Source organism: Pantherophis guttatus, chromosome 3 (genome assembly GCF_059756535.1).
Source record: "Pantherophis guttatus breed Tessera chromosome 3, ASM5975653v1, whole genome shotgun sequence".
Taxonomy (NCBI): Eukaryota; Metazoa; Chordata; class Lepidosauria; order Squamata; family Colubridae; genus Pantherophis; species Pantherophis guttatus.
The window spans coordinates 42046910-42072465 of NC_142065.1; the positions used below are offsets into that span (position 1 = coordinate 42046910).

Here is a 25556-nt window from a genome sequence, read left to right on the forward strand (position 1 = left end):
TTTACCTATGTGATTTAGAACAGGTTCTTTACTGAAAAATGAGTTTCAACCTTTCATGAGTTCAATGAAACATATGAATGGGTTTATTTTTCCAAGCATGTATGACACTAGTCCAGTTATAAAGTTTAACTAGTCTGTTTTCAAATAAGAAATTATGGCAACCAGCTTGAATTCCTTTAGAATATGTTACACTCCTCGTATACTGATTCCTAAACTATTCCAATACTGATCAATTAGACTATTTTCTCTTAATTCAAAAGCCTTCATGGATTGATTGGGAATGATAGCAGTTGATATCCAATGTCCAAGGTTATCTTGTGACTTGCTCATCCATTAATTTAACAAGCATTTCCATATTTCTATATAAGTGCAATATCTTCCCCCCCCCCTTTCTCACACACACAGAAATAGTTCTACTAATAAAGAAACATATTCTGAATGTACCTCATAGGAATAAAGTATATGCTGACAGAGAAATATGGTTCAATATAAATGTACTGTCATTCTAACTAAGTGCCCATGTATTCACTCTCCCTTTTACCTTGACCTTCCTCCATTGTGGATACTCTAATTTATTAACCAGGTACTTTGTTACATGCAAAGCATATAGTCTGAATGAAGCCAGGTCTGAGTCATAGGAATTCATTGTATGTATGTATGTATGTATGTATACACACAATTTATATTTATTTATATACATATACATACACACACACACACACACATTAGATAATATATTAAAGATGTGAGGCATCAGAATCAAGGCACTATGTTGACAATCATAGCTCAGAGATAAGTGGGCATGAAAAGTAGGGCCAAGTGGTTCAATATACTAAAATTTATGGTATCTTGTTGTTCTTTCATTCTTTTAGTCAAAGAAGATACTATATGAAGCTAGATTCTGATAGTTATGCATAAACCAAGTAATTGAAATTAGAGTTCATTACTGAAGCAATATGTGCTCCTGATCCATAAATAAAAATCTAAACAATGAGAAATTTGGAATTATATTCCAATGGACTCAAGCTACCCTTTGTTAGAATCTTCCTATTTTTCAGCAACTTTACTACTTTCTATGAGCTATACTATAAACACCACCACCACCACTTTACACATTCATTAGAGGCCAACCAGCAAGCTTTCAAAATAGGCCTTTCTCACTTTTTAACAAGCATTAACTCTAAAAATGAAACCCTTTGCTTTCCAGAATTAAATGAAAATAATTCAAAAGCATAGGATTTGGGTGTTTCCCCTTTATATATAATGAGCCTTTTCTGCAGTGTCTGAAAAATAAGCTTTTCTAGCCACTACTACATCTTTAAATAACCACCCCATTTTGTTTAGCTGTAAAATTTCTCTTGAGAACAAGGGATACAAGTGCTATTGCTCCTAATAAGTGGTTTCAGATTTGAAAGTCTAATTATCTGCAGAAAACATCATTGTATTCAAGAAACTGATGAATGCTTCAGAAAATTCTTAACAAGCAAGAAACCAATGTTATACCTTTCATGCTCATAGGTGCTTTCTTGCAATTGTGTTTAGGAAGGTTGACTACAGACATACTGCCAGTCTAGCTCAACCTACACTTTCTCCTATAAAAAGGTCTCCCAATATATAATCAAAATGAAATACCAGTTTCAGTTCTTTTTATGTAACTCATCCTATTAAAAAAAGCTTCAATGGGGAAGATGACCCAAATAATTGAATTGAAGTACAGTGTGGACATAAGGTAAATGATTTGAACATATTTATTGCCAAAGAAACACAGAATTATAGAAAATTCTCACTTGCCTAAGCCATTTGCAAAAGAGCCAGTGTTCTAAATACAGGAGTGCAGCTACTCTGTAAATACGTATGTTGTAATAGCTTTCCTTCAAATAGCAAAAGAAGAGTATACATCAGTGATTTTAATTATTTAGAACATTCATTTTATTAATTATATCAGATTTTTATATTTTTATCAAAGGCATAATTGCACAATAGGAAAGGCAAAGACTTATGGTACTGTGGCTTAAATTTAGCCAATGGTAGAATAATTTTTTGTAAGCAACTGCTTATTATTATTTATCACCATTAGCATATTTAGTGCTATGTAGAATATAGGAAAACTAATCCCTTCCTAGAGGAAATTGTAATCTAAAACTTGAGGGGGAAACAAAGATTAAGAGTAGCAATAGGAATAACCTGTTTATTTCAGCAATACATGCCTTCAGATATTCATATGTAGGAATCTGGAGTAGTAAGAAATCAATATGAACTTTACTATCAAGTTGCGATCTTCTTCAGCAGTTTATTTTAAGGTTACCCAACTCTTAAATTGCACAGGTGGATACTGACTATTTTATGTATCCACTTAATTGTGGATATCCAATCCTGATTCAACTAATTTACTAATCAGAATCCTATGATGTACATTATTAAATGTTTTGGTGAAATCAAGATATATCATGCTCACCATTTCAATCCTGCCTATTCATCCTGCTTGTCATAATTATTGGATGAATACATACAGTAAGTATCCTCCTCTCAAAGAAGATGCAATCAAAATAGGAGTGTAGTAGTTCTTCTTTTTATTACCTTATTTCACTTAACAACTAAAAAATAACTCCTCAAGGATAATCTCAAGATCCAAAATGTAATATATGAGAGGAAGCAGTCTCTAAGTGTGGGTGTGTCTGAGTGGAGTAGATAGGGATCAATCACAGGTCAGTAAGTAACTGGCAGAAAAAAATTCTGGTTCAGTTTATTTCTGGATTCTCTTTTGCTATCTCTTTAAATACTGTGCCTGATGAGTCTGCTTAAACATGTAAGAAACCTGAACTGAATTTACAACTTTACAACATATCAAGTGGATTTATTATAACATAAAACCAGATAAGAATTACCATTTGTGAGGCCAGAATACTAAATTCCACTTTTTTAATCCAAAATGTGGGACTACACTGAATATTGAACAAAACTACATAGAGTAAGCCAAGTACATCAGAAAAATAGACTATATTATTTTTATTTTCAACAGCCTTCTTCAATCAGAATATCCTCCAGAAAACAACCTTCAACTCTCAGATTTCTTAGCAATGACTATGTGAGTTGGAAAATTCTACTTTAGAAATGTACACATCTGGAAGTACTCAGACCAAGCAAGTATAACTTTCAGTAGAGTGCCCAATAAAGTTGTGGGCTAATGATAGTTCCTTTCTATCATCTTATCAGAATTAAATAAGTCAATGCTATTCCCTAATAGTGAAAAATAGAGCTTCTTTTCCCAGGGTCATCCAGCAAGGCCAGCTTGAACAATATTAATATTGACTGACTTTGTCACCACTAAATAAAATCTAATAAAAACAGATCAATCAAGGAGGGACTTTTTTTGAGTGCTAACAAAGAACAATCAAAAAGAATGCCAAGGAGAAACTAAAAGAATCTGTCTAGCCAAAGTGTAAGATTTTAGTATAAAAAATGTACTGCACATAAATTCCCTGTATTTTTAAAAGAGAACTTGTGCTCAGTGATTGTTATTTCTAATAAAAATAATCTTTAAAAGGCATTTTTCATATACATCTTTTTTCAAAGTATAGTAGAAATATAAAAGTACTGAAAACACAAACGCACACAATCAAGAATCCATATTAGTACTAGAAACAATTTTAGAAACTTCCAGACTAGTGAATAAATATGATCTATATAATTAAACTCAGTCTTCTTAAATTAATGATTTCCATCATGATTCAAATTGACTAGATTTTAAACGTATCTATCTACCGTACTATATAACACATCCATTTAAATTTACTTGCTTTGTGATCACAATCTTTTAGGGAAAAGGTTGTTTGGGAATCGGTTCTTTGTAATTTTATTACTTTCAAAGATAATGAGGACAACCGCTAAAAAGAGATTCCTTAGTTTACCAGTGCAGTTTTTAGTCTCTATATCTATTTCAGCATTACAAATCATTAGTCACAGAACGTTACAAAAGCCTACACTATCTAATTCACGCCCTTTAGTAGGCCAACACCAAACATGTTATTTTTTTTTATTCAAGGCTACATATATGATACTTAAAAGAGCAATAAAGTAAACATGGAGGCATAGTAATTTAAGGCTTAGAATTTAAAGTAAGCACCAATGTTTATCAGCATCTAAACGGTGGTATTTTAAGCTTCTAACAATATTCAGCTCTATCAATTCAGTTTCAGTTAACTAAAAGTACAATATGGGGTTTTAACTATATTGTACAGTAAACTTTTCAAAATGCTCTTAAACCCTTTACATTGCTGGAAATTGGCACTTAATTATCTACCTTGCATTACATTAAAAATCAAAGATAATCTAAGAGATGCAATTAAGTGCTCAGATCCCAAGCCTCCCTGTGACTTTCCAGTTATAACCTACTGTATTGTCCTTATTTCCAAGCTTAGCATTTTGTGGAAAACACCCGTTTCATCATTCAAAATGCACACAGATGCCATTGGCCTAAATTAAGGGTGACAAACTGTTTCTCTAGATTTGTTGTGATCACTTGTTTTATTGAATTTGGTTGCTGGTATGCCTTCCAAATTTTAATTAAAATATACTACAAAGTTTGGTCCAAGATTCATTTATCCAGAAAAAAATGTATCAACTTCATATATGTTTAAAGATGTTAAATCTATTGAGGTTACACACATTACAATATATGTTATATATATGATGGTCTACCCCAATATGGGAGGGAGCATACACACACACACACACACAAAATGCTGCTGCTGAGTATACATAATAATTTAGAAATAAGTTATTAGAACAAACATTATGAAGGCAATGTGTTTACTAAGCAAATTTCAATTCCCAGGCATTATAGAGGATACAGAAGCTCCCATGAAAATGGAAATCAGATAACCTTGATGTTAATATTCTAAGTTTTCTTGTTTGGTTTAATTCAGAATTTTGCCCTATGAATATTATAGAAGCAACTACTTAAAGAAATATCTCTTTTGTGAATATTTTAAATTCAAACATCTTGACTATTAATTATTGCATTAAGGGTCAAACTTGGAAGATTTCAAATACACTTTTTTGAAAAATCAAACTCTTGAAGAAGTGAGAAACTTTGCTTTTTACTGAACATTAAACTTACCAAAGCAGACTTGCCTACACCACCTGAGCCAAGGACCACTAGCTTGTACTCACGCATGATGTGGTCTATTCAAATACTGAGAAGCTGTAAAAGAGAAATTAGTAATTAATAAAACAAAATTTTGCTATGCTAATACACACTAAAAGAACTTTTACTTTACAAAGTTGATTAGCCATTGAATGCTAATTTATTTCAACTCCTTGTTGGACTCTAATTGTTTTTTTCTGTTTTTTTCTTTTGATATATGTTGTTGGAAAGCATAGCAACGTATTTTGTTTTCAATAAAATAAAAACATATATTTAAAAACGAGTTCATTTATGTAACTGTTATAGACTGAAAAACTGAAAAAACTCATTATATATTCAATGTTTCTATTTATTTTGAATAGTTTTATTGCAAATTAAATTATTTGAATCTTTATTCCAAACCATTGGTTTTCATGTAATGACAATGGTACACTAGTATTAAAAAAACAGGAGAATCTAGGTGTCCAACCAGTTACATTTAAATGATGGAATGCCTGCCAGACTCTAGGAGTATGGAACTAAACAGTTAAATAAGATAGCTGAAATCAGTTCAAAAAATATTCCTTAAACTTATAATGGAATAAATATGACAAAGAGATGCAAAACAACTCTGCCTTAATAATGCTGGGTATAAGTTGAGTGGGAGAGTCACTTTGATAGGCTTTCAAGATACTGTTAAAATACTCTACCAGCAATAAAGATCTTTTTAAAAATTCAAGTGGTTCTTCTTTCCTGAGCTTTCCAGCCTTATAGCACTTGACAGATTGTGAACATGCAGCTGTTTCATTACAGTTAAATAAGAGACAGTCAAAGTAATGGAAATAAAATGAACAAAACAAAGTAAAGCCACCCTACCATCACTACTGAGTCCAACTTTCAACTATCGCTTTGCTTTCAGGCCCTAAAATTTGGATAGGGTGATATTGATGAAGAAATAGACTGTTTTTTAAAAAAAGGAAGTGAAAAAAACTGAGGAAGGTGGAAACAACAAATAAAAGGTCTGGTGATCGTAGGTCTAATCAGTATCTTAAGGCATGTATAAAGCAATATGCAAGCAATGAAAGGGGCATCAGGATATAATATATACCATTCTCCATGAACTTCACATCACTGATGATGTTGCTAAGTTAGCAGGTACCCATCTGTACAGTGTTAACATTTTTAAAATCTACCTGGGCAATAGTTTCTATGTGAGTAAGAACACTGAAAGACTGTTGGGTTAAAAAAACATCACAGGTACATGCAGCAAGGTGGAGCTCCTTATAGATTTGAACAGACTTCAGATTAAAAAAGCAATATATAACTATGATAAAAACAAATTATATGTTTTTTCCCTAATCTGCATTGATACAGATATATTATATTCTCTGTTATTTGAAGTCAAATAGTATGAATACAGCTCTGACACATTAAAATTTTGTAGAAATGAGTAAAACAGCTACATGTGAATTCCAAGGCATTAACATTTTACTTTCAAATGCATTAATATTCACTTACATAATTTATGTTTCCACCTTCAGTTGCACAGAAGTATGTGCCATTGAGCAATAAAATTATAAAGGAGAGCTGCAAGCAACTAGGATTGCTTTCATATTCCCAACAGGGAGTGATTTAGACATTTTTTTTTCCTCTGTACAAGGTCAGGCCTCACTTGCTACTGCCAACTCAGAAATCTTCTGTTCCTCAAAGCATTCTCTGTGCCTTTTTATGGAAATCTCTCTAGTTACTATGCTGTACCAGAAAACCTTTCATTCTCTTCAAGATTACTTGACAAATATGGAAAATGGCAAAACCTATGATAAACATTTTAAAAGTGTTTATATTATAAGCCAGCCTTCGCTGCCTCAACTGATTTCCAGCCAAGTCATGACATCATTTACTAATTATCTCTTCAGCCCTCCCAAGTAAGGATTTAGAAACAGCAAAAGCCTCATCAGAGACACCATAATCTAACTTTGCTAAGAACACTGGGTAAAATAAACTCTTCTGATCAACCTATAGACCTATGCAGTCTAGCATTCTATTCCCACAGTGTCCAGTAGGACTGTGCAAATCCTGTAAAGTGCTTTCTGACAGAGGGGAGAACACCTGAATACCACACTTTGAAAGATGAAAGCAGTTCTGTCTTTTTTCACATCCATGTAGCTACTTCATTGGCTTCTCCTGGCTGGCTATGCATGGATTCTCATCAGCCACAGCATATTGCTGGGTGCAAACACAAAGTAAAGTTGCTGTACATGCACGTATATGTGGAATCAGTGAGGAACTGTCAGTCCTCTGAAGTTCACCAAACTAAGAAAGCAATGCCTATAGCTTATTAGATCAGCTACAGTGACAAAATCTTGCACTTTATCTTCGTTTGAATTAGGAACGAATGTGTCTGAGAGTCTCAAACTAGTTTCTTGGAAAGAACTCATGTCCCACTTGTCTGATCTTTGCCTTAGTAGCAGCTCTTTTTCTTGTTCTTCAGGACATTCCCTATGCCCTCTGTAAGAACAACTTGCAAAACAGCTATCAAAACCTGAATAAAGGCAGCTGTTTTAATGAATTGATAAGTGCAATGCAAAGCACATCTTTCAAAGGAACTGCAAAGCCTTGGAGGCCAACAAGATAGAATGATTACAAAAATGAATGAGTGTCATTCCCTGTACCTGGATTCCAACAACTGATGAGAATCATCAGCACTGGAAGAATCAAGATAGACATTTGGTTTTACTTGAGTTGAGCTGAAGCTGTTCATCCCAGATTACCACAGCCTCCAGATACTAAGAACATGGATATAATCACTTGATCATCTTAAGACAGAGCTAGGTTTCATTAATATATTGTTGAGGCCTGACAAAGGACTTCACCAGCAGTTTCATGTTGATGTTAAATAGGAGTGGGGAGAGAATATAACCTTGAGAAATGCCACAGGAACGGGTTACGGACTAGATCTCACACATGGAAAAAGTGAGGTAAATTTAATACCATTATGTAACTGGTCAAAACTAATTTATGGTAGCAGATTCTTTTAGTTGCACATAGAGGCATATAGAAAATACAATTCTTCAAATGTTTCACTGGTTTTTATGTGTGTGTCATTTAGTTAGTGGGTCATAAAGAAGATAACAATTCTTTGCTTGTGCAGGCATCAAGTCAACTGTTCTGCCTATTATTCTGCTGGCTGGCAGCTATGGGAAGAGCAGTGAAGTTCTGAACAATGACTACATTGGTTCTTCTTGAAAGAATGGTTTGCAAAAGAATCTTCTGAATAGCTGTCTGTCTAATGTGACATTGTGGTGTACCAGGACATTAGGAGGCCCATTCCTAGCCAGCAAAATAACTTGGGTGAAAGTGTGTCATGCAATTATTAAAGGAATCTGATCTTGAGTTTAAAAAAAAAAGACAATACCAAAGCAAATTGAAAAGTGTTCAGCTATTAGGTATGATTTTTATTGCTTTGCAAGCCTGAAAAAAATCCATGAATAGAGTTTAAATCTAAGTTTTTGCAACAAAACCTATTTATGGAAATAAGAAGTGACAAACACTTAAAAAAATCTTTCCCCCTAAAAGGCATTTCCATACATAATATTTCTGACAGTTAATAACAGAATGAATTCAAATACAGAATTCAAACAAATTGTGTTTTTCATTAGCCAGCCATCCTCCATGAACTCCACATTGGACAAAAAATTGTTTTTGAAACAGGGAAAATTTTAACAGCTGGTGGTTATACAGGACAGTACAGAAATCTCTTATCACAACTCTGCCTTAAAATATGGGTCTTGTTAAAATATTTTAAATGTCAGCATGGATTTGAGTTGGACATTCAATATTGTGCCTTGCCCGCCAAGCTATTAAAGGAGATCAACTATAAAATCAGCAGTTGGGAGGCATGCTTTTTACACATAAACTATTTAACCATTTTGTGCTTGTAACTATTTTAACTGCTTATTTAGATTTTGTAAGCTGCCCAGAGTCTACTGGAGTGGGTAGCATAACAACTTAAAAATAAAAGTGGTATTTTACAATCCCTTTTATTTAAGAAGGAATAGGAGTATTAAACACAACAAACTACCAAGGTATTTTTTCTTCATATGATACTACATAAACTCTTCCCCAAAACATCTAAACTTTCCTTTGATTTGAGAGACACCTTTTTATCACTGACTTGCAGTTCTTGATTCAGGTTTCCCTATCAGTGGAATAATTCCACCTGGTCTCATTTCCTCACAGCCACATTGGGAAGCTTAATTAGGTAATTGCTATAACGCTTTTGGCAGACATGACACACATAATTAGAAGAGCAGGTGCAAAATGATCAAGCTCTCCCCCATCCCAACAACATTTTAGCAGAACTGCCAGGAGCCTGCCAGAAGAATTTCACAGCATCAACTCACTTATTTTGGAAGACTTCTTAAATTCTCTAAGATTGGTTTTCTTCTTCATTATTTTACTTTAAAGAGGAATGCAAAGGCTTTTTCATCCACCCAATTCTAGCAGAGCTAGTCAGATTAGTGAGAATGCATGTAGTGCAGGAACACACATTGCTTTGTTCTACAAAGCCAGAACACCCAACAACTTGTACCAAGTCTGATAGGAAAACAAAAACAAAAAGTGTCACTTTGCCTGTGGGATCTTAGATGGGATTATGAGGAGGCAATAAAACCCAGTCCTTGTTTGATTTGAACAGAGCACGGTTGGGATTTCCTTTTCTCAATAACATAATATACTTGAAAATAGCACATTTGGGAAAAGCCATGCTACCGAATCTGCACCTTATTATCTCTCATAAAGTTCAGAATAGTTCCCATAAAATCTGTATATATCTCTATCTAAACAGGAAATACTACAGTTATGTGAACAAAAGGTCAAAGGGCTTGGCAATTCAAAGGGAGAAAAAATAAGAATAGCAAAACAACAAAGTGCCTTTTCTGAAACTGAAACTAAAGCAATGGCACAAAACATTCTAAATAGCAGCTTTTTTGAAGACTTGGGCTACATTGCAACCAATATATAGTTTGTAAGATACAAATTATATATTGTGGTACAAACTTTTGTGAGACTAGAGCTCAGAAGAGTTCTTTGAATTTTGTTTGGGGTATATTTGTTTTGGAAAAGCTTCTTCTTCACTCACATAATAGGGTTATTTTGTCCATTCTCTGCCATGTTGCCTGAAACAATGGGAGTTGTAGTCCAACACCAGAAAGAAAAGACTGTTGGGGGCAAAGATACATTGTTTTCATGAACAGCCAAAGCAATCCTTTTTACAAAAAAATTCGAATATTTTTCTGGGGAAACAGCCGTATACTAAAATGTTTGCATCGTACATGTGAAAAGAAAATTCCAAAGCTAAGCAAATAAAATGCCAAGGTTGGGTTTGCAAAATCCAAGCCAAATATCCTAGCAAAATCTAGTCTATTGTGTAACATCATGTTCTTAGGTTAACCTAACCTAAATGGTTGAATATCTGCTTTAACATATAAAGCCAAAATACATTACTTACTACTGTATTATAATAGAATAACAAGAGTTGGAGGTCTTCTGATCCAATCCCCTGCTCAATATCAATATCTTTTTTATAAGATAGAGTTGTGGTGGTGTAGTGGTTAGAATGCAGTATTATGGGCCAATTCTGCTAACTGCCAATATTTCGATTCTCACTGGCTCAAGATTGACACATCCTTCCATCCTTCCAAGGTTGGTAAAATGAGGACCCAGATTGTTGGGGGCAATAAGCTGATTCTGTAAACAAAGAGGGCTGTAAAGTACTGTGAAGCAGTATATAAGTCTAAATGCTATTCCTATTGCTATACTGTGGTGACCAAAACTAAATGCCGTATTCTAAGTGAGGTCTTACTAAGGCTTTATAAAAAAGTACTGTTTAACTCTTAACTGTTTAACTGTTAACTGGTATAACTTTTGTGATAAAATATAGAACGGGGCATCGGATACCAGTTGATTCTCCTTCATCAAAGCTGATTTTTATTCCTCAAACTCTTTTTAAAAATAAAAAGTCTTGCTACTTAATTTTTATAGATTAAATGTAGTGAACTTGGGTTTCAATATAAATATTCATCAAAGTTAATGCAAGAGAAGAAAAATAGGCTCTAACTATGTTAGTTGAAGGCATGAATATCACACTATAAATGGGGTTTTGACATGCTCAGCTCTTGTTTGTTCAGAAACAACTGCCCAATAAAATACATTTTTAACATCTTCAGTTAAGTAGAATAAGGAATATCTACTTCAGATAAGTAGAATAAATAAGCGTAAGAATAAACATAAGGAAAAATAGTTCATAACACAAGTTTACTATTAGTTCATCGCAAGTTATTATTTCCACTATTTTAGTTTCAAGAAAAAAAAGTTCTGCTTGTTATGTAGAACAGCCAGATTTGGTATACCACATGCCAGACACCAATACTGAATTAAAGGTACCACTTCCCCCAAATAAGGGCTTGGCCTTATTTTTGGGGATATTATTTTTGAGGTACAGGAAGCAGCAAGCCCATTGGCCCCACCCTCTCCATCCCGCCACCTGTTTGCCTATGGTCAGAATGACCCAAGTTCTCTGCGCTCTGGCCTCCGCCTGCCCTGCTTGCTGGCTTTGCCGCTGGATTGCTGCTGAACAGCTGACTGTGCTGTTCTGGCCTCATGGGGGCTCTTTGCCCTCCTGGCAGCACTGCTTTTGGCTATCTTGCTCTGCTGCTCGTTCCTGGTGTAAGGTGAGTAGTCCCAAATCTATGACCTCCGGAGCTCCCCCCCTGCTGCCGGTGGAGCTGCGCTGTCCACATCGCCTCGCACAGCCAGCATGAGAGCTAGTGCCCACCAGGGCCTGAAGAGCGTCGGGCTCAGCTCGTAGCCTGGAGCCTGCAGTACCGAGTAGACCTGCAGGAAGGCACTTAGCAGCCTGAAAGCAGCAGTAGGTGAAGTGGCTTGGCTCCAGCAGTGGCGGCTAGCAAAGGGCCCTGGGAGACCGGCAGCGGGGGGGCACTCTGGAGTCGTAGATCTCGGCCAACTCATCCTACACCAGGCAGGAGTAGCCCAGCAGGGTGGCCGAGAGCAGCACTGCCAGGAGAGTGAACAGCTCCTGCGAACCTCTGTGTGTATGTTTGTGTGTGTGAAAGAGACAGAGAGAGCACACCGGCGTCAGCCCTGGTATACAGTAACTCTCCAAGGTTGGATCAGATCTCTCTCTCTCTCTCTCTCTCTCTCTCTCTCTCTCTCACACACACACACACACACACACACACACAGAGAGAGTTCCCTCACACAACCCCACCCCTCCAAGGCAGCCACATCCCTTCACTAACCTGCTTTCCAGCTCCGTTCTTCGCTGCACCTGCAGGACAAGAAAAGTAGTCTGTGCGACTATGGTAAAAAAAATACCAGAAATTCAGACCTTCCAACTTCTCGCAAAAAAAAAAAAAAGATCTCACGAAGTTGGAAGTAGTACCACAGACTACTTTTCTTGCCCTGCACGTGGCAGTGGAGAATGAAGTAGGAAAGCAGGTTAGTGGAGTAATGTGGCTGCCTTGGGAGGGGTGAGGGGGGGTTAGGGATCTCTCTCTCTCATACACACACACACCGTCCTTTCCTTCAGAACAGGGAGAGAGGTAGGAAAATCCTCCCTCCCCATTTTCAAGCCTTTCACAAAATGCCCCATTCTGAATCTTCAATGTTGCAATCCTGGATTATGCTGAAGGCTCGGAATGGGGCGTTTTTGTAAACGGCTTGAAAATGGGGAGAGGGGATTTTCTTGCCTCTCACCCTGTTCTGAAGCTCAGAACTGACGCTCCCTCTCTGGCCAGCCCAAGACGCTGACCCCTGGGGATAAATCAGAACGATAAAATAAATCAATTGTTTTTAAATTTTGTATTATGTGTGTTTTATCTTTTGGCAGTTCACCGCCCTGAGTCCTTCAGGAGTAGGGTGGTATATAAATTCAAAATAAAGTAAAGTAAAAGTAAAAGACGTTTCACTGGAGAAACTGCCCCATGCCAGCCCAGGCTTCCTAAAACTCTCGCTCCCCAGATCATCCCCCTCACAAAGAAAATCTAACCCAATGCAAACGCTGCCTCCAGCCACCTCCTTGTCCTGGTGAAACTCCTCTTTGAAAAGATGATCTACAGGTGGGGTGGGGGAGATATCCTGCACATCAGCAGCGGCGTCTCCTCGCAGGCTTCTTCCGATGTCTCAGGTATATGGATTTCCATGCCTTCCTTTCCTGTTCTGTGGACGGAATTGCCTGCTATGACTCTCACAATTAAGGAGGGCGCGAGGTGTGTGGGCCTCCGGCTTGGCCTCCGGCTTCTTTTGCAGCCACAATTGGCTGCAAAAGCGGCCGCACTTACTTGCTGGAGGCGATAGCCTGAGCGGCACCCGTGAATCAGCTTTTTTGTGAATGGTGGACAGAACAGCTCAGCTGATCCGATTAAGGGGCCGAGAAGCCCTGAGGTGACCAGGGAAGAGGAGGGCTGCCTCCTGTGCTGGCCATGCCCACCCCTTCACTAGGGCTTATTTTCAGAGGAGGACGTATATTTACGCCCACCCCAAAAATCAGGCTTGGCCTTATTTTTGGGACATGTTGTATTTTCGGGGAAACACGGTAGCATGGGAAAGAAATTTGGATACTCAAAAGATCCATTGCTATTGGGATTGTCATTGTCATGTAACTGTTAATTTCATACCTAAGAAGACTACATTATGAGGGAGGGAGGGAGGGAGGGAGGGAGGGAGGGAGGGAGGGAGGGAGGAAGGAAGGAAGGAAGGAAGGAAGGAAGGAAGGAAGGAAGGAAGGAAGGAAGGAAGGAAGGAAGGAAGGAAGGAAGGAAGGAAGGAAGGAAAGAAGGGTTTCGAATGCTCAGTGCCAACTTCCCACAAGGAAACTCAGTGGACAACTTGACATGAAGTTGCCCTCTCTCCCACTAATTTTTTCCCCCTCCCGTGGTAATTCTGTTTATTTAGATTAGGAAATATCTCTGAAATGATGACCTAATGGGTCACAGGTTATCTTGTATACAATAAATTTTGAATCGAAGGCAGATACCAGTTTCAGTGTGTATATCAGTTTTGAAACAAACTTATTTTGGATGAACTGCACAACCCATAAAACAATACTATTTACAGCTCAAAAATCCTTATAAACATAAGATGATACCAATAAAGGAGAATATTTGTAGCTCAGAGTTGAAATGAGAGATCCTTGGTGCTCTCTTAGCTTGCTTGTTTTCTTGCAGACATTTCATTACCCAAACTAGCTAACATCATCATCAATGCTAGCAAGCCCAGAGAACATCAAGGACCCCTCAAATAGATGATTTACTGCTTAGTTTAAATAATGTGATATTTTTTAATGAGGACCAACAAATGGATTTAATACTCTTGCTAAATGCAGCAACCTGCAAGATAGAAATGCAGGATAGAAAGAGTATATAACGCATTATTATTCTAAAACTCATTTTGATATAACAAAATTCCCATATTCAGTTTCAACACAATCGTATTAACTCCACATGTCTTTAGAGCAGGACTGTCAAACTCGTAGCCTGCGGGCCAGATGTGTCACGTGCTGGCCGTGCCCATGCCAGTTTAGCGAAGGGGGGAAAAGGTCACAATACATCACGTGACACTGCTGTGACGATGCAAGTTTGACACTCCTGCTTTAGAGCATTCACTGAATTATTTATTTGGGCTATAAGATGCTAATTTTTAATTAAATAAGTAAATGCACAAAAAGTGGTTGCTTAAGTTGCTGTTTAAAAGCATACTACTAGAGCTTATACTGAAGCTTCAGGTATACTGTATATTAATCAAAAGGAAGCTTGATTTGGATTTTATTACTAAATTTAGGGCTTAGAAAAGAAAATTAATATGGTCAGTAACACAATACACAATCATGCATTGTCTGACTACTGTTCATTAAGGATTTACATTATGTTTTGTGGTTTTAATATATCTTATATAATTGCTTTATTTTATTGATAATCTTTGCCATTTACAACCTGATTGAACAGAGTCCATTGGAGCTGGCCAATGAATTCAAATTAAATACAAAACAAAAACTGGAAATAATCAGATTATAAATATCAATATTATTATACATATAGAAGTGAGCATAGTGAATGTACAGCAGCCCAGAAAATTTCAAATTTAACACTTCAATAAATATAGTTCTATAGTCATCAAAGTGCAAAATTTAGAGGCTAGAAAAGTTGATTTGGAAGATGTTAGGCCAGATCATCATCACTATAAAGTCCTTTAAGCCTGATCATTCAATGATCAAACAGATTTGGATGAAAACCCACCTGAAGAGTAAGTTGTGTATAATCGCGGCTTTACAAAATTCAGCTAAATTCCCAATTTAGAAGCTATAAAGGAAGACAGTTTGCAAAGTGCTCTATAAACTTTAATTAGTACACTGCATGATTAAAGCCAAGAACAAAAAAGAAAGAGAAAAGTGCTTCAGGGTAACTATTGTTTTTTAAAACAAATGAGAAAGAGCTTACTTTTTTGAAAATATTAACACTTCAGTTCATCATACCCAGATACATATACTTAATGCTTCCTCTATATTGCTAACATGGTAAAATATGCTGCTGATTTTGCATATTGATATTGAATGACTGACAGGAACCTCTTACACAACAGAAATGCTCTACAGCTCATGCTGCTTGTTTTAATGCTGCATATATTCGTCCATGTAAAAAAAAAAAACCTTGTCTTTATCATACAAAACTGGCACGAATTTAAGCTGTTCTTTGCCTTTCATGTAATGTAATGTAGTTCTCTCTTATATGAACAATCCGTCCCAATCAACATCTTTTCTCTAGTGAACTATTCTTTCCTAATATAACATAAATTGGTAGAGGTAGTCCTCAACCTACAACCAAAAATTGGGATCAGAATTTCCATTGCTAAGCAACAGTTGTAAAATGAGTTGTAACAGTTAAGCAAATCAGTGTAGCTAAGTGAATCATGCTGTCATTAAATGAACCCAGCTTCCCCTATTGACTTTGCTTGTTGGAAGTTGGCCAGGAAGGTTAAAATTTTGATCCCATGATCCTGGGATGTTGCAACCATCAAAATACATGCCAATTAACAAGCACCATAACTCTAATCATGTGATTATGGGGTTGATGCAACAGGCCTATGTGCAAGGATCATTACTTTTTTCAGTGCCACTGCAATTTGAATGGTTACTAAACAAATGGTTGTAAGTCAAGGACTGGGGGAATTCATGGGTGCATGAGCATTTCATATTTACAATAGGAAGATATTCTATTTACTTATAGATACTGTTATCCTCATGGGTCGCCAAAATAAATTGCAAAACAAAATATGCCACCACCACCTCCAGGCAGATTTAATTTGAAACCCTGTACCATGAAAATCCAGATGGAATCAAAATGTTTTGTTGGATAGCTATAAGTTATAAGAAGCAGATCCAATCTATTTTCCTTCAGAAGGAATTCCATTAATTAGGCTCTTCTAAAGCAATATTGCTGGTTCCTTTGACCTGAATTACTTCCATGGTGGAACATTCAAAAACAACTCAGGAAAATGTTACTCTAACTTGTAGAAAAGTTCCAATAGTGAAACAAAATGTTCAGATATTTTTGTTCTAAGAATATAGTGTTTTATAAATATCAGTACCCTGATCAGGTGGTCTTATCTATAGTCTTATCTCTCAGTAAGTCTGTAGATAGTGTAGGAGATAACGAGGCCTGAGCCCATGGAAGGGGTCAAATGTGTCAACAGTCATGAGTCCCTTCGCGCCCACAAGAGATCCAACCCACCTTGAATTCCTTTTACTCTTATCTACCGCCAATTTCCTTTTGCAGTTAGTAGTTCAGATTCTTGTAGAGAGCTTATGCTTGCAATAAATCTTCATACTCAATTGAACTGCTTGAATCTCCTGATTTCTCTGGAGCTTGACAGATAGCATTTTATTAAACTATAATAGTATCTAAACTGCTAAAGTATCCCGAGTTGCGACAAGAGACTTTTTATTGCCAACAAGGTATATCTATTCAGCAAGAAGCAATGGAATGGGATATGAGTAACGCTTATTTTGCAAACAAAATTCAGTTTGTTTAATTCTTAAATTTTAATCAGAGAATATTTTCCAATTCAGCAGAAATGAGAATTCAAGGACAATATTGTCTATACATAGAAGACATACAGATTAAGGCCTAGGCATTTATAGTTAAGTATTTTCTGGCACTAGTGTCAGGAAAAATCTTTGGTTGACTCAGCCTGGGCTACTACCAATCACAATAGGCACTACTGGATTAGAGAAGGTGTCAGCTTTGGAAGCCATATTAACACCAAACGCTTCCATACTGCCACATTCTTGGGCTTGGAAACTAGGAGGGGGGATTTAGTAGAGGGAATGTAGTTAGACATAATAGCATTCTTCTTTTCGGTCAAGGTCATGGTACGTTTGCATCTGGAGGAGGAGTGGTTGAAGTGGTGTCTCAAATTGGGACGGATTGTGATTGGACACTGTAATGGAATGATGGGTGCAGGGGCTGGATTTGGGATTTTGATTTACTGAGGAAAAACCCAGAACTCTCAGATTCAGGTTTTCCAGATGTGCCAGTATACCTACTCTAATAAATGGGAACTTTGAGAAAATGCATGTCTCGAAGTTTTTAATTGGAGTTGGGTTCTTCTGGAATGCTGACAGAAGGAACATAACACAGTGGGAGAGCATACATTTTTGAATGCAAACAGTCCTAGTTCATCCCTGGAATTTCCAGGTAGATTAAGGGGGAAAATGTAGACTAAGAAGATGGAAAGAACTACTGTGATGTGTAGATTAATCAAGAGTCTGTCTCAGTATAAGGAAAAATGCAAATATAACAAATAGTTCAAACCTTGGCATATAAGATATTTCATCCGTGTGAACAGCACCTGCTAGAGGTCTTCCCAAACGCCCGTTAAGGGACTGAAAAGAAAAAAAATGGAATTCATTTTCAAAAATGTAAATGTTAACATAAAACTTATATTTATATATACTGAATAGTGCAGATTTCAAGCAACTAGAATGGTTGCTTTAAGGATCGTGACTGCAGATACTCATTCAAAAAGCCCTCATACCATTTATCTTTCCCATTGTGTGCACCAATAAAGATAACAGTACGTGTCACAATACAGAATATATGCAATTTCTGGTAACTGAATTTAGGCAATAGAAAATTAAAAATGACCATACATTTTGGCTGCTGTATTTATTAAACTTAGTGTCTCACTAAATGGGAGCACCTAGTGGATCATGGGTAATTCTGAAAAATAAAACAAGCTCAGATTTGGTTAGTACTTGGGTAGTACCACCAGGAACTATCAGGGTTGAATACTAGATTGAAAATTTGTGAACAGAAGAACAGGTAGGACAATAGCAAACCACTTTCAAATTGTTGCCAAAAAAATTACCGTATTTTTCAGAGTATAAGATGTACCTTTTTCCCCAAAAAAAGAGGGTGAAAATTTGGATGAGTCTTATACTCGAATATAGCCCTGCCCAGGCTCTCAAACAGAGGTTTCAGAGGCTGAAAAAAGCCTCCAAACAGAGATTCAGAAAAAAAGCCTCTGAAAGGAAGCTTCAAAAAAAAAAAAAAAGCCTCAGAAATGAAGCTTCAGGAAAAAAAGCCTCTGAAAGGAAGCTTCAGAAAAAAAGCCTCTGAAACAGAGCTTCAGGAAAAAAAGCCTTTTTTTCTGAAGCTCTGTTTCGGAGGCTTTCAGAAGCAGGAAAAAAGTTTGTTCTGAAACAGAGTTTCAGAAGTTTCAGAGGCTGAAAAAAAAGCAAGGCACAGAGCTCACAACCAACGAACCTGTTGCTAAAATTCACCTCTGGGAACGGGAGGCCAATCAGCTGCCAATCAGCTTTTTTCTTATTTTCCTTCCCAAAAACTAAGGTGCGTCTTATACTCCGGTGAATCTTATACTCTGAAAAATACAATACATGAATGTAGATTGCAGGAGTCTCCCTGTAGTCGCTGGGAGTTGATTCAAAATTACAACAATTTGGAAACTGGAAATCATATTATTGAAGTAAGATTTAAAAGAGCAATATGATTGTGTAATTCCAATAAAGTGTACCTGAACATAAATTATTGCTGTTAGAATAGCCACATATTTGATATTATATCAGCCAATAAAATGGTGCACAAATTCCAGAATGAAAAGTTTTGCTTTGTCTCTTCCAAATGCATTACATTTCTCCGAATTATGAGGCAAAGTAATGCCAAAGTCAGAGTAAACAATCTGATCCCCTTTACAGAACCTCTCTCTTCCCACTATTACATTTTTATATTATGCTGGTTGCTAAACAGGACAACACTATCATGTCCTATAATCTACCTTTAAAGTATTTTAAGAAGTTGTATTTTCTTGAAAGACCACATCCCTACCACCACCAGTAATTTACATTTAAATTTTATTTTAAACAAAAGTATGTTTTTTACACAAAATACAGTTTTGTTTTGTTGTTTTTTTAATTTGATTTATATGCCGCCCTTCTCCGAAGACTCAGGGCGGCTTACAATGTGCTCAGCAATAGCCTTAAGTTTTATTTTAAACAAAAGTATGTTTTTTACACAAAATACAGTTTTTTTCTGTTGAAGTGTAGAGGTCTCCAAGTTGTTCCGATTATGCAAATTCTATTTCTTCAAAAAAAATTCCCTCTAAAACAGATTGTTCAAAAGCATGCAATGCATATTCAGAGCAAATCATTAAAGCAGCCACGTTGTTTTACAGACTCACAGGGTTATTTTGGAAAATGCTACTGGCTGTTTCCACATGCATGTTCATACACAGTTGCTTAGCTGGGACACAAATGGACACAGCTGGGGCAACTTCTGAAGCAGATAAGGAATCTGAAAAAAATGCAGCTGCTTTAACATTTAAAGAGAAGTACTTCATAAATATTTCTGATGATTTGAAGAACTTCTTTCAAAATACATGTGCAGCCCTAACACTCCCTGTAATTTGCTAGCAGTTTTTCTCCTCAGGCAGAATGTGGCAGAAGATTCTCAGTGGGAAACCAGAGGAAACTTATTTTAGTAATGGACACAGATATAAAACTGCTAGTAATGTTATTGGAGTCAATTAGAATAAATGAACATTAACTTGAGATCTTGCCGGTATAACAAGATAAAAGTGGGCATTGTGTATAGCATTTCATCAGAAGCAAAGAAAGCTAGTTTGCTCACAAATTCTTAAAATGAATCCTCTGTACCTCATTTTTTGGCAATACTAAACACTAGTTAAGTGAGTGTCAGTAACACATATATACACTTGCATTGGTCCCCATATAAGGAGATCTCCTAAGATTTAAATACTTTACCCTTCAGTCTTCTATTTTCGTTCTGAAGACCTGCACACTGAATTTAGACAAAGAACTTCTCCCTTCTGCCTTATTTCCAAAGAGATTCTCCTTGTTTCCTATCACATACTATTTTGCTGTGCCAACTTGTAAGACAACTAATATTTCAGCATTCTTTACTCCACAATATCACAGAAATGCTTATGAGCTAAAATTAGCAAGTTTTACTCACAGCCTGAAAAGCAGAACAGAATGTCTCCATTGAGAGATGACAGCCCAATAGAGGAACTGTGAGAGACCTGGCTCGAGGCCCAAAGGAGTCTTTTAGGGACAAGGTTACTGAGGAGAGAGTTCATCCTGAGTAGGCTTTGTCTTAAGTAGCCACAGACCGGCTGGCTTGACCTTGGGCAATCAGCAAGGCTAGAAATCCTTTCTTAGAATTATTGTTTGGATTTTTCATTGGGCTATTCCTGGGATTGAATATGGCACTTCAAAAAGATACTGCCTGGGAATGCAGGTTATCTGAATGTTTAGGCACAAAGTCTGTGCAAAACGTTGGTTATGCATTTCTTGATTTACAAAGTTTACCATTTTTTATAGCTGGATTAGAGACAGACAATGAAAAATGATGATGGAAAGATTATGTTTTCCTTCAATGTAAGTGGCATTAAGACAACCTTTGAGTGAATAGGGAAAGGGTAACACTATGACAAGCATAGTTATAATCTTTTCCAGCTGGGATCACAAAGCTAATACAAGGCCAAGAACTTCCTTTGTTAACAGATTCTCTTCAAGATATGGTTAAGATCTTTCAAGACGTTGGGGGTATATTAGAAAGTCACACACTCCAAGTGCACTTTGTCTGTTGGATAATTCACATAAGTAAAAAAAGGTTTTGGCTTGTTTCAGGTATTTCTCTTATAATATGCAATTGATATATAGTTTCAGCCTTGCCATTTTCTTCCACCCTGCAATAATATGTCAATGCATTTATTATATGCTAAATATTCTGTATTCAGTTGAACGGTCCTTTAGATCAGGGATGTCGAACCACACCCACCCCCGTTTTAGCAAAGGGAAAAAACTCACAATACGTCCCATAACGTATTGTTGACAATGTGACAACATGAGTTTGACACCCCTGCTTTAGATGATTTATGATATATTATAATAATCCACTTCTACATAATAAACTAGTCCTTAAAACCTGTGGTGGGGTCGACCCTGAGACCACCACCCCATTAGCCCCTGGACCCAGTGGCATAGAGGGCCGAACTGATTACAAGGTGCAATGCATCCTCGACTCTAGGTGGCACGGGGGCAGCTCCAATACTTAATCAAGTGGAAGGGCTACCCTCTATCAGAGGCGTCTTGGGTAAAGAGCAGAAACATTCAAGCTGATCACCTCATAGCCAAATTCCATGAAAAGAACCCGATCAAGTCTGGGGCGGGATTACACCCCTAAAAGATATATCTGTACTCAAACTGTTTTTGCTTTGCACAGGTTGCCTTCAGGAAGTGAGGGAATGTCAACTCGCGAAGCTTTCCTGACCTGCTCCCAAGTTGCCATAGGCAGGAGGATGGGGAATTGTGCCTCGCAGCTGCATCAAGGAATTCGCATCTCAGTCAAAACAAAACACATCCTAGCCAGCTGAAATCAAGGCCATCTCCACGGAGACCCATAATGGCTGGAAGGAGTGACTTCTACGACCCACAAAATTTCTTTGTTGGGGAATGTGACTGATGACACACTTTGGGTGGAGAGGGAAACAGGGTCAGAGGCAAGGTGCGAACTGAGTGAAGTTAGAGCTGGCTTGCTGTCAGGGTTCCGACCGATGCCCTAATAAAAGCAGGAGCCTCAAGCAAAGTTTCAAGAAAAATCCAGTTGTTTAAAAAATCCATGTTGGCACGGACCAAGTTAAGCCAGCTCTAGCTTCACTTAGTTCAGGCCTTGCCTCTGACCCTGTTTTCCCCTCCCCCAAGGTGTGTCATCAGTCACATTCCCCAACGAAAAAAAATTGTGGGTCGTAGAAGTCACTCCCTCTGGCCATTGTGGGTCTCCACAGAGATGGCCTTGACTTTGGCCGGCTAGGATGTGTTTTGTTTTGACTGAGGTGGGAATTCCTCGATGTAGCTACGAAGCACGATTTCCCATCCCCCTGCCTATGGCAACTTGGGAGCAGGTCAGGAAAGCTTCGCGAGTTGACACTAGTGATCTTGTTGGCAAAACAAGTGCTTCATAAAAGCAAGGCACCTCACTTAAATACTTTGCTTTCACTCTACTAAGCAATTCCAGCAGTGCATGCCAATTCAGTACAATGAACCATTCATTCACATCAGGTATATAGTATGTAACAAATGTTTGTCCTAGCAATTGATTAAGGTATGAAACAACTACATACTGCAATATCAGTAAGCCTCTAACTTCTCTACAAATGTAGAATATAGGAGAAGTAAGAAAGCTTTATTCTGTATCACAGACATGCAACCAAGTTAAAGACCAGATTCAATCCAGCTCTTTTAGGGCTAAAATAAAGCAGCCTTCAATTTAAAACTATAAGACATACATGCATTCTTTTTCTTATAGACTTCAGGTATCAGTATAGAAAAGAAAATTTTAACTAGATGGAATATATGTCTAAAATTCATGAAATTTAACAGGATCCTTCTTGGGCATATTTTCAAGGGCTGCTGTGAAACAGAACTGCATTCATGTACATAACTACTGTCAAATGTTATATATAAGCAAAATGCCCATTGGAATCATTCTCAATAGCACTGAAATTAACAAAGGCTTCTCATTGCATCAATACTAGATTATAATAGAAATTTAGCAAAAATATAGTTTGGCTGAAACTAATGTTTGCCAATATTGGCAGAAACAGTGCTGGCAGATATATACTAAACTTCTTTTCTGCCTCACTTTTCTAGTTCCGCATTTATAGAAAATATATAACGTTTCCCAAATGCATGCATAGAAAATGACAGGTTTTATTACCTTTACCAAAGTGTGTTCATAGTGAAGTAACAGATAGGGCAAATTTGGTGTGGAGGGAGAGGACATCCAAAAACATACTTTTCTTCCAGGATGCGCTTCCATACATTGTAACTGGCATCTCCTTTATCCAAATTCACAATCACAGTATGGACCTACCTGTTACTGCATCTAGTTTGGCTCATCGTATTTTAACATTTGCCATCAAGGCAGTAGTGAAATCTAAAATTTATTACTACCGGTTCTATGGGCATGGCTTGGTGGGGGGGTAATGTGACTGGGTGGGCGTGGCCAACTTTTTTTTTTTTTACTTTTAAAACCATTTTTTCTACAACCTCTTCAGCCGAAGAGGTTGTAGAAAAAATGCTTTTAAAAACCTCTGACGATCCCAGCTGAGCCACGTGAACATCAGAGGCCAAAGAGGTTGTAGAAAAAATGCTTTTAATTTTTTTTTTAAAAGCCTCTGATGATCGTGTAGCTCAGCTGGGCATGGGGGGGGGCAGGAATTTTTGCTACCATTCTCCGAACCACCCGCCTCCATTGCTACCGGATCGGGTGATCCGGTCTGAACCGGGAGCATTTCACCCCTACATCAAGGTCAGAGTAATAATCTAGCTAATCTAATAATGCCATGCCCAAATAAATAAATAAATAAATCTAATAATTAACAAAACTCAGTTATCTGTTTTGGTTTGTCTTCCAAACTCTCCAGGTCACAAAGATCTACTTCATAACAGTTCTGGATCTAACTATTCATTTATTCTTCATCTATGAAAATCTCCTGTGAAAATTTGGGAAATCCTCTAGAACAGTATTGGAAGAGGCTCAGTTCAGTGACTCAATGCAGGAAGTATCTAATTCATTTCCTGCAAAGAAGCAATCACAAAACATTCAACCTACTCAAGCCCAGTACTGTCAACTTTTTGACATAGGCCAGGCAACAGACACCACTGGAAATACTGGAACTCTACTCAGTGATGGAGACCACACTTGCCCAACTTTTATCCTGGAAGAACCCTTGAAATAATCTGAGGGAAATTCTCATAAAATTTGCAAAAGAATATGAAAACTTTCTAATAAAATTTACTTTTAACCAGGGTGGATAAAAATCAATGATTTTTTTTAAAAAATCAAAAAAATCAGATTTTTTTGATTTAAATTGATTTTTTTGATTTAAATCAGATTTTTTTTATTTTTATCGAATTTTTAATAAAAAACTTTTGGGGTAAAAATCTATCATAAGATAGTTTTCGATTTAAGATACATAAATAATTTAGTTTATTCAGCATGAAATGGAGCTTAGTTATGTAGCATGAGGCTGTATATTCTGCAACACTGGGACTATCGGTGAGTCAACAGTGGGTCAAAGGAGTAGCAGAGATGACAGTTGCTCTTTAAAAATTATGATTTAAATCGAGTTGATTTAAATCAAGCCTTTTTACTAATGATTTAAATCATGATTTAAATTGTGATTTAAACCAACTCGATTTAAATCAAATCCACCCTGCTTTTAACCCATACTTCTCACATTTTACAACATAACAACAAAGCATAAGGCTGGCAGCTGAAATATAGCATATTTAAAAATTTCCTGCATGCGAGCTCTAGCATCATGCAGCATGGAAAGTTTTTCTTAAAAAAACATTTTTTTCAATTGTGTTTTCTTGTAGAATCTCCAGCAACCTTGACGTGGAAGTCACTGACAACAGCAGAGGAGATGCACTTCATCTGATTAGCTCATGCTAAATCAGGGGTGTCAAACTGGCGGCCTGCGGGCCGGATGCGTCACATGCAGGCCACGCCCAACCCAGCTCCGTGAATGGGAAAAACATCGTGAAATGTCATGTGACAGCAACATGATGCCATGAATTTGACACCTGTGTGCTAAATCAATTTATTCCCTGCCCACCCACCCCTTGCCAGGAGACATCATGGCCACATATTAGGTTTGTTGGTCACTTGGGAGGTGTTTCCCCCCCCACCCCCGAAGAAAAAGACTTGATCTGTGTAAAGTATCAGATGGTGGACTTTCTGAAAGCAAAGACTTTCATAACTGGAGTCCAGAGTATTATCCCTACAACATTTCATGGTAGTGAATAGGT

The 25556-nt window shown here is 37.1% G+C and overlaps 1 protein-coding gene and 1 long non-coding RNA gene across 6 annotated transcripts in view; one reads left to right on the plus strand and one right to left on the minus strand.

The window, feature by feature from the left end:
• Positions 1-25556, plus strand: part of LOC132711247 (uncharacterized) — a 60749-nt gene that overhangs the window by 32453 nt on the left and 2740 nt on the right. The window lies entirely within an intron of this gene.
• The window catches only part of RAP1A (RAP1A, member of RAS oncogene family), a 93644-nt gene that overhangs the window by 21473 nt on the left and 46615 nt on the right, over positions 1-25556 (minus strand). For 2 of the 5 annotated variants that reach the window (XM_034414307.3, XM_087889384.1), the window contains exons 2-3: positions 18013-18083; positions 5120-5203 (exon numbers count right to left, since the gene is read on the minus strand). In XM_034414307.3, coding sequence (XP_034270198.1) covers positions 5120-5176 — 57 coding nt within the window. In that variant the 5' untranslated portion in view covers positions 5177-5203; positions 18013-18083. Of the gene's footprint in view, positions 1-5119; positions 5204-18012; positions 18084-18966; positions 19082-25556 lie in introns of all 5 variants that reach the window. The other 3 variants (XM_087889383.1, XM_087889382.1, XM_034414308.3) reach the window with 3 other exon arrangements.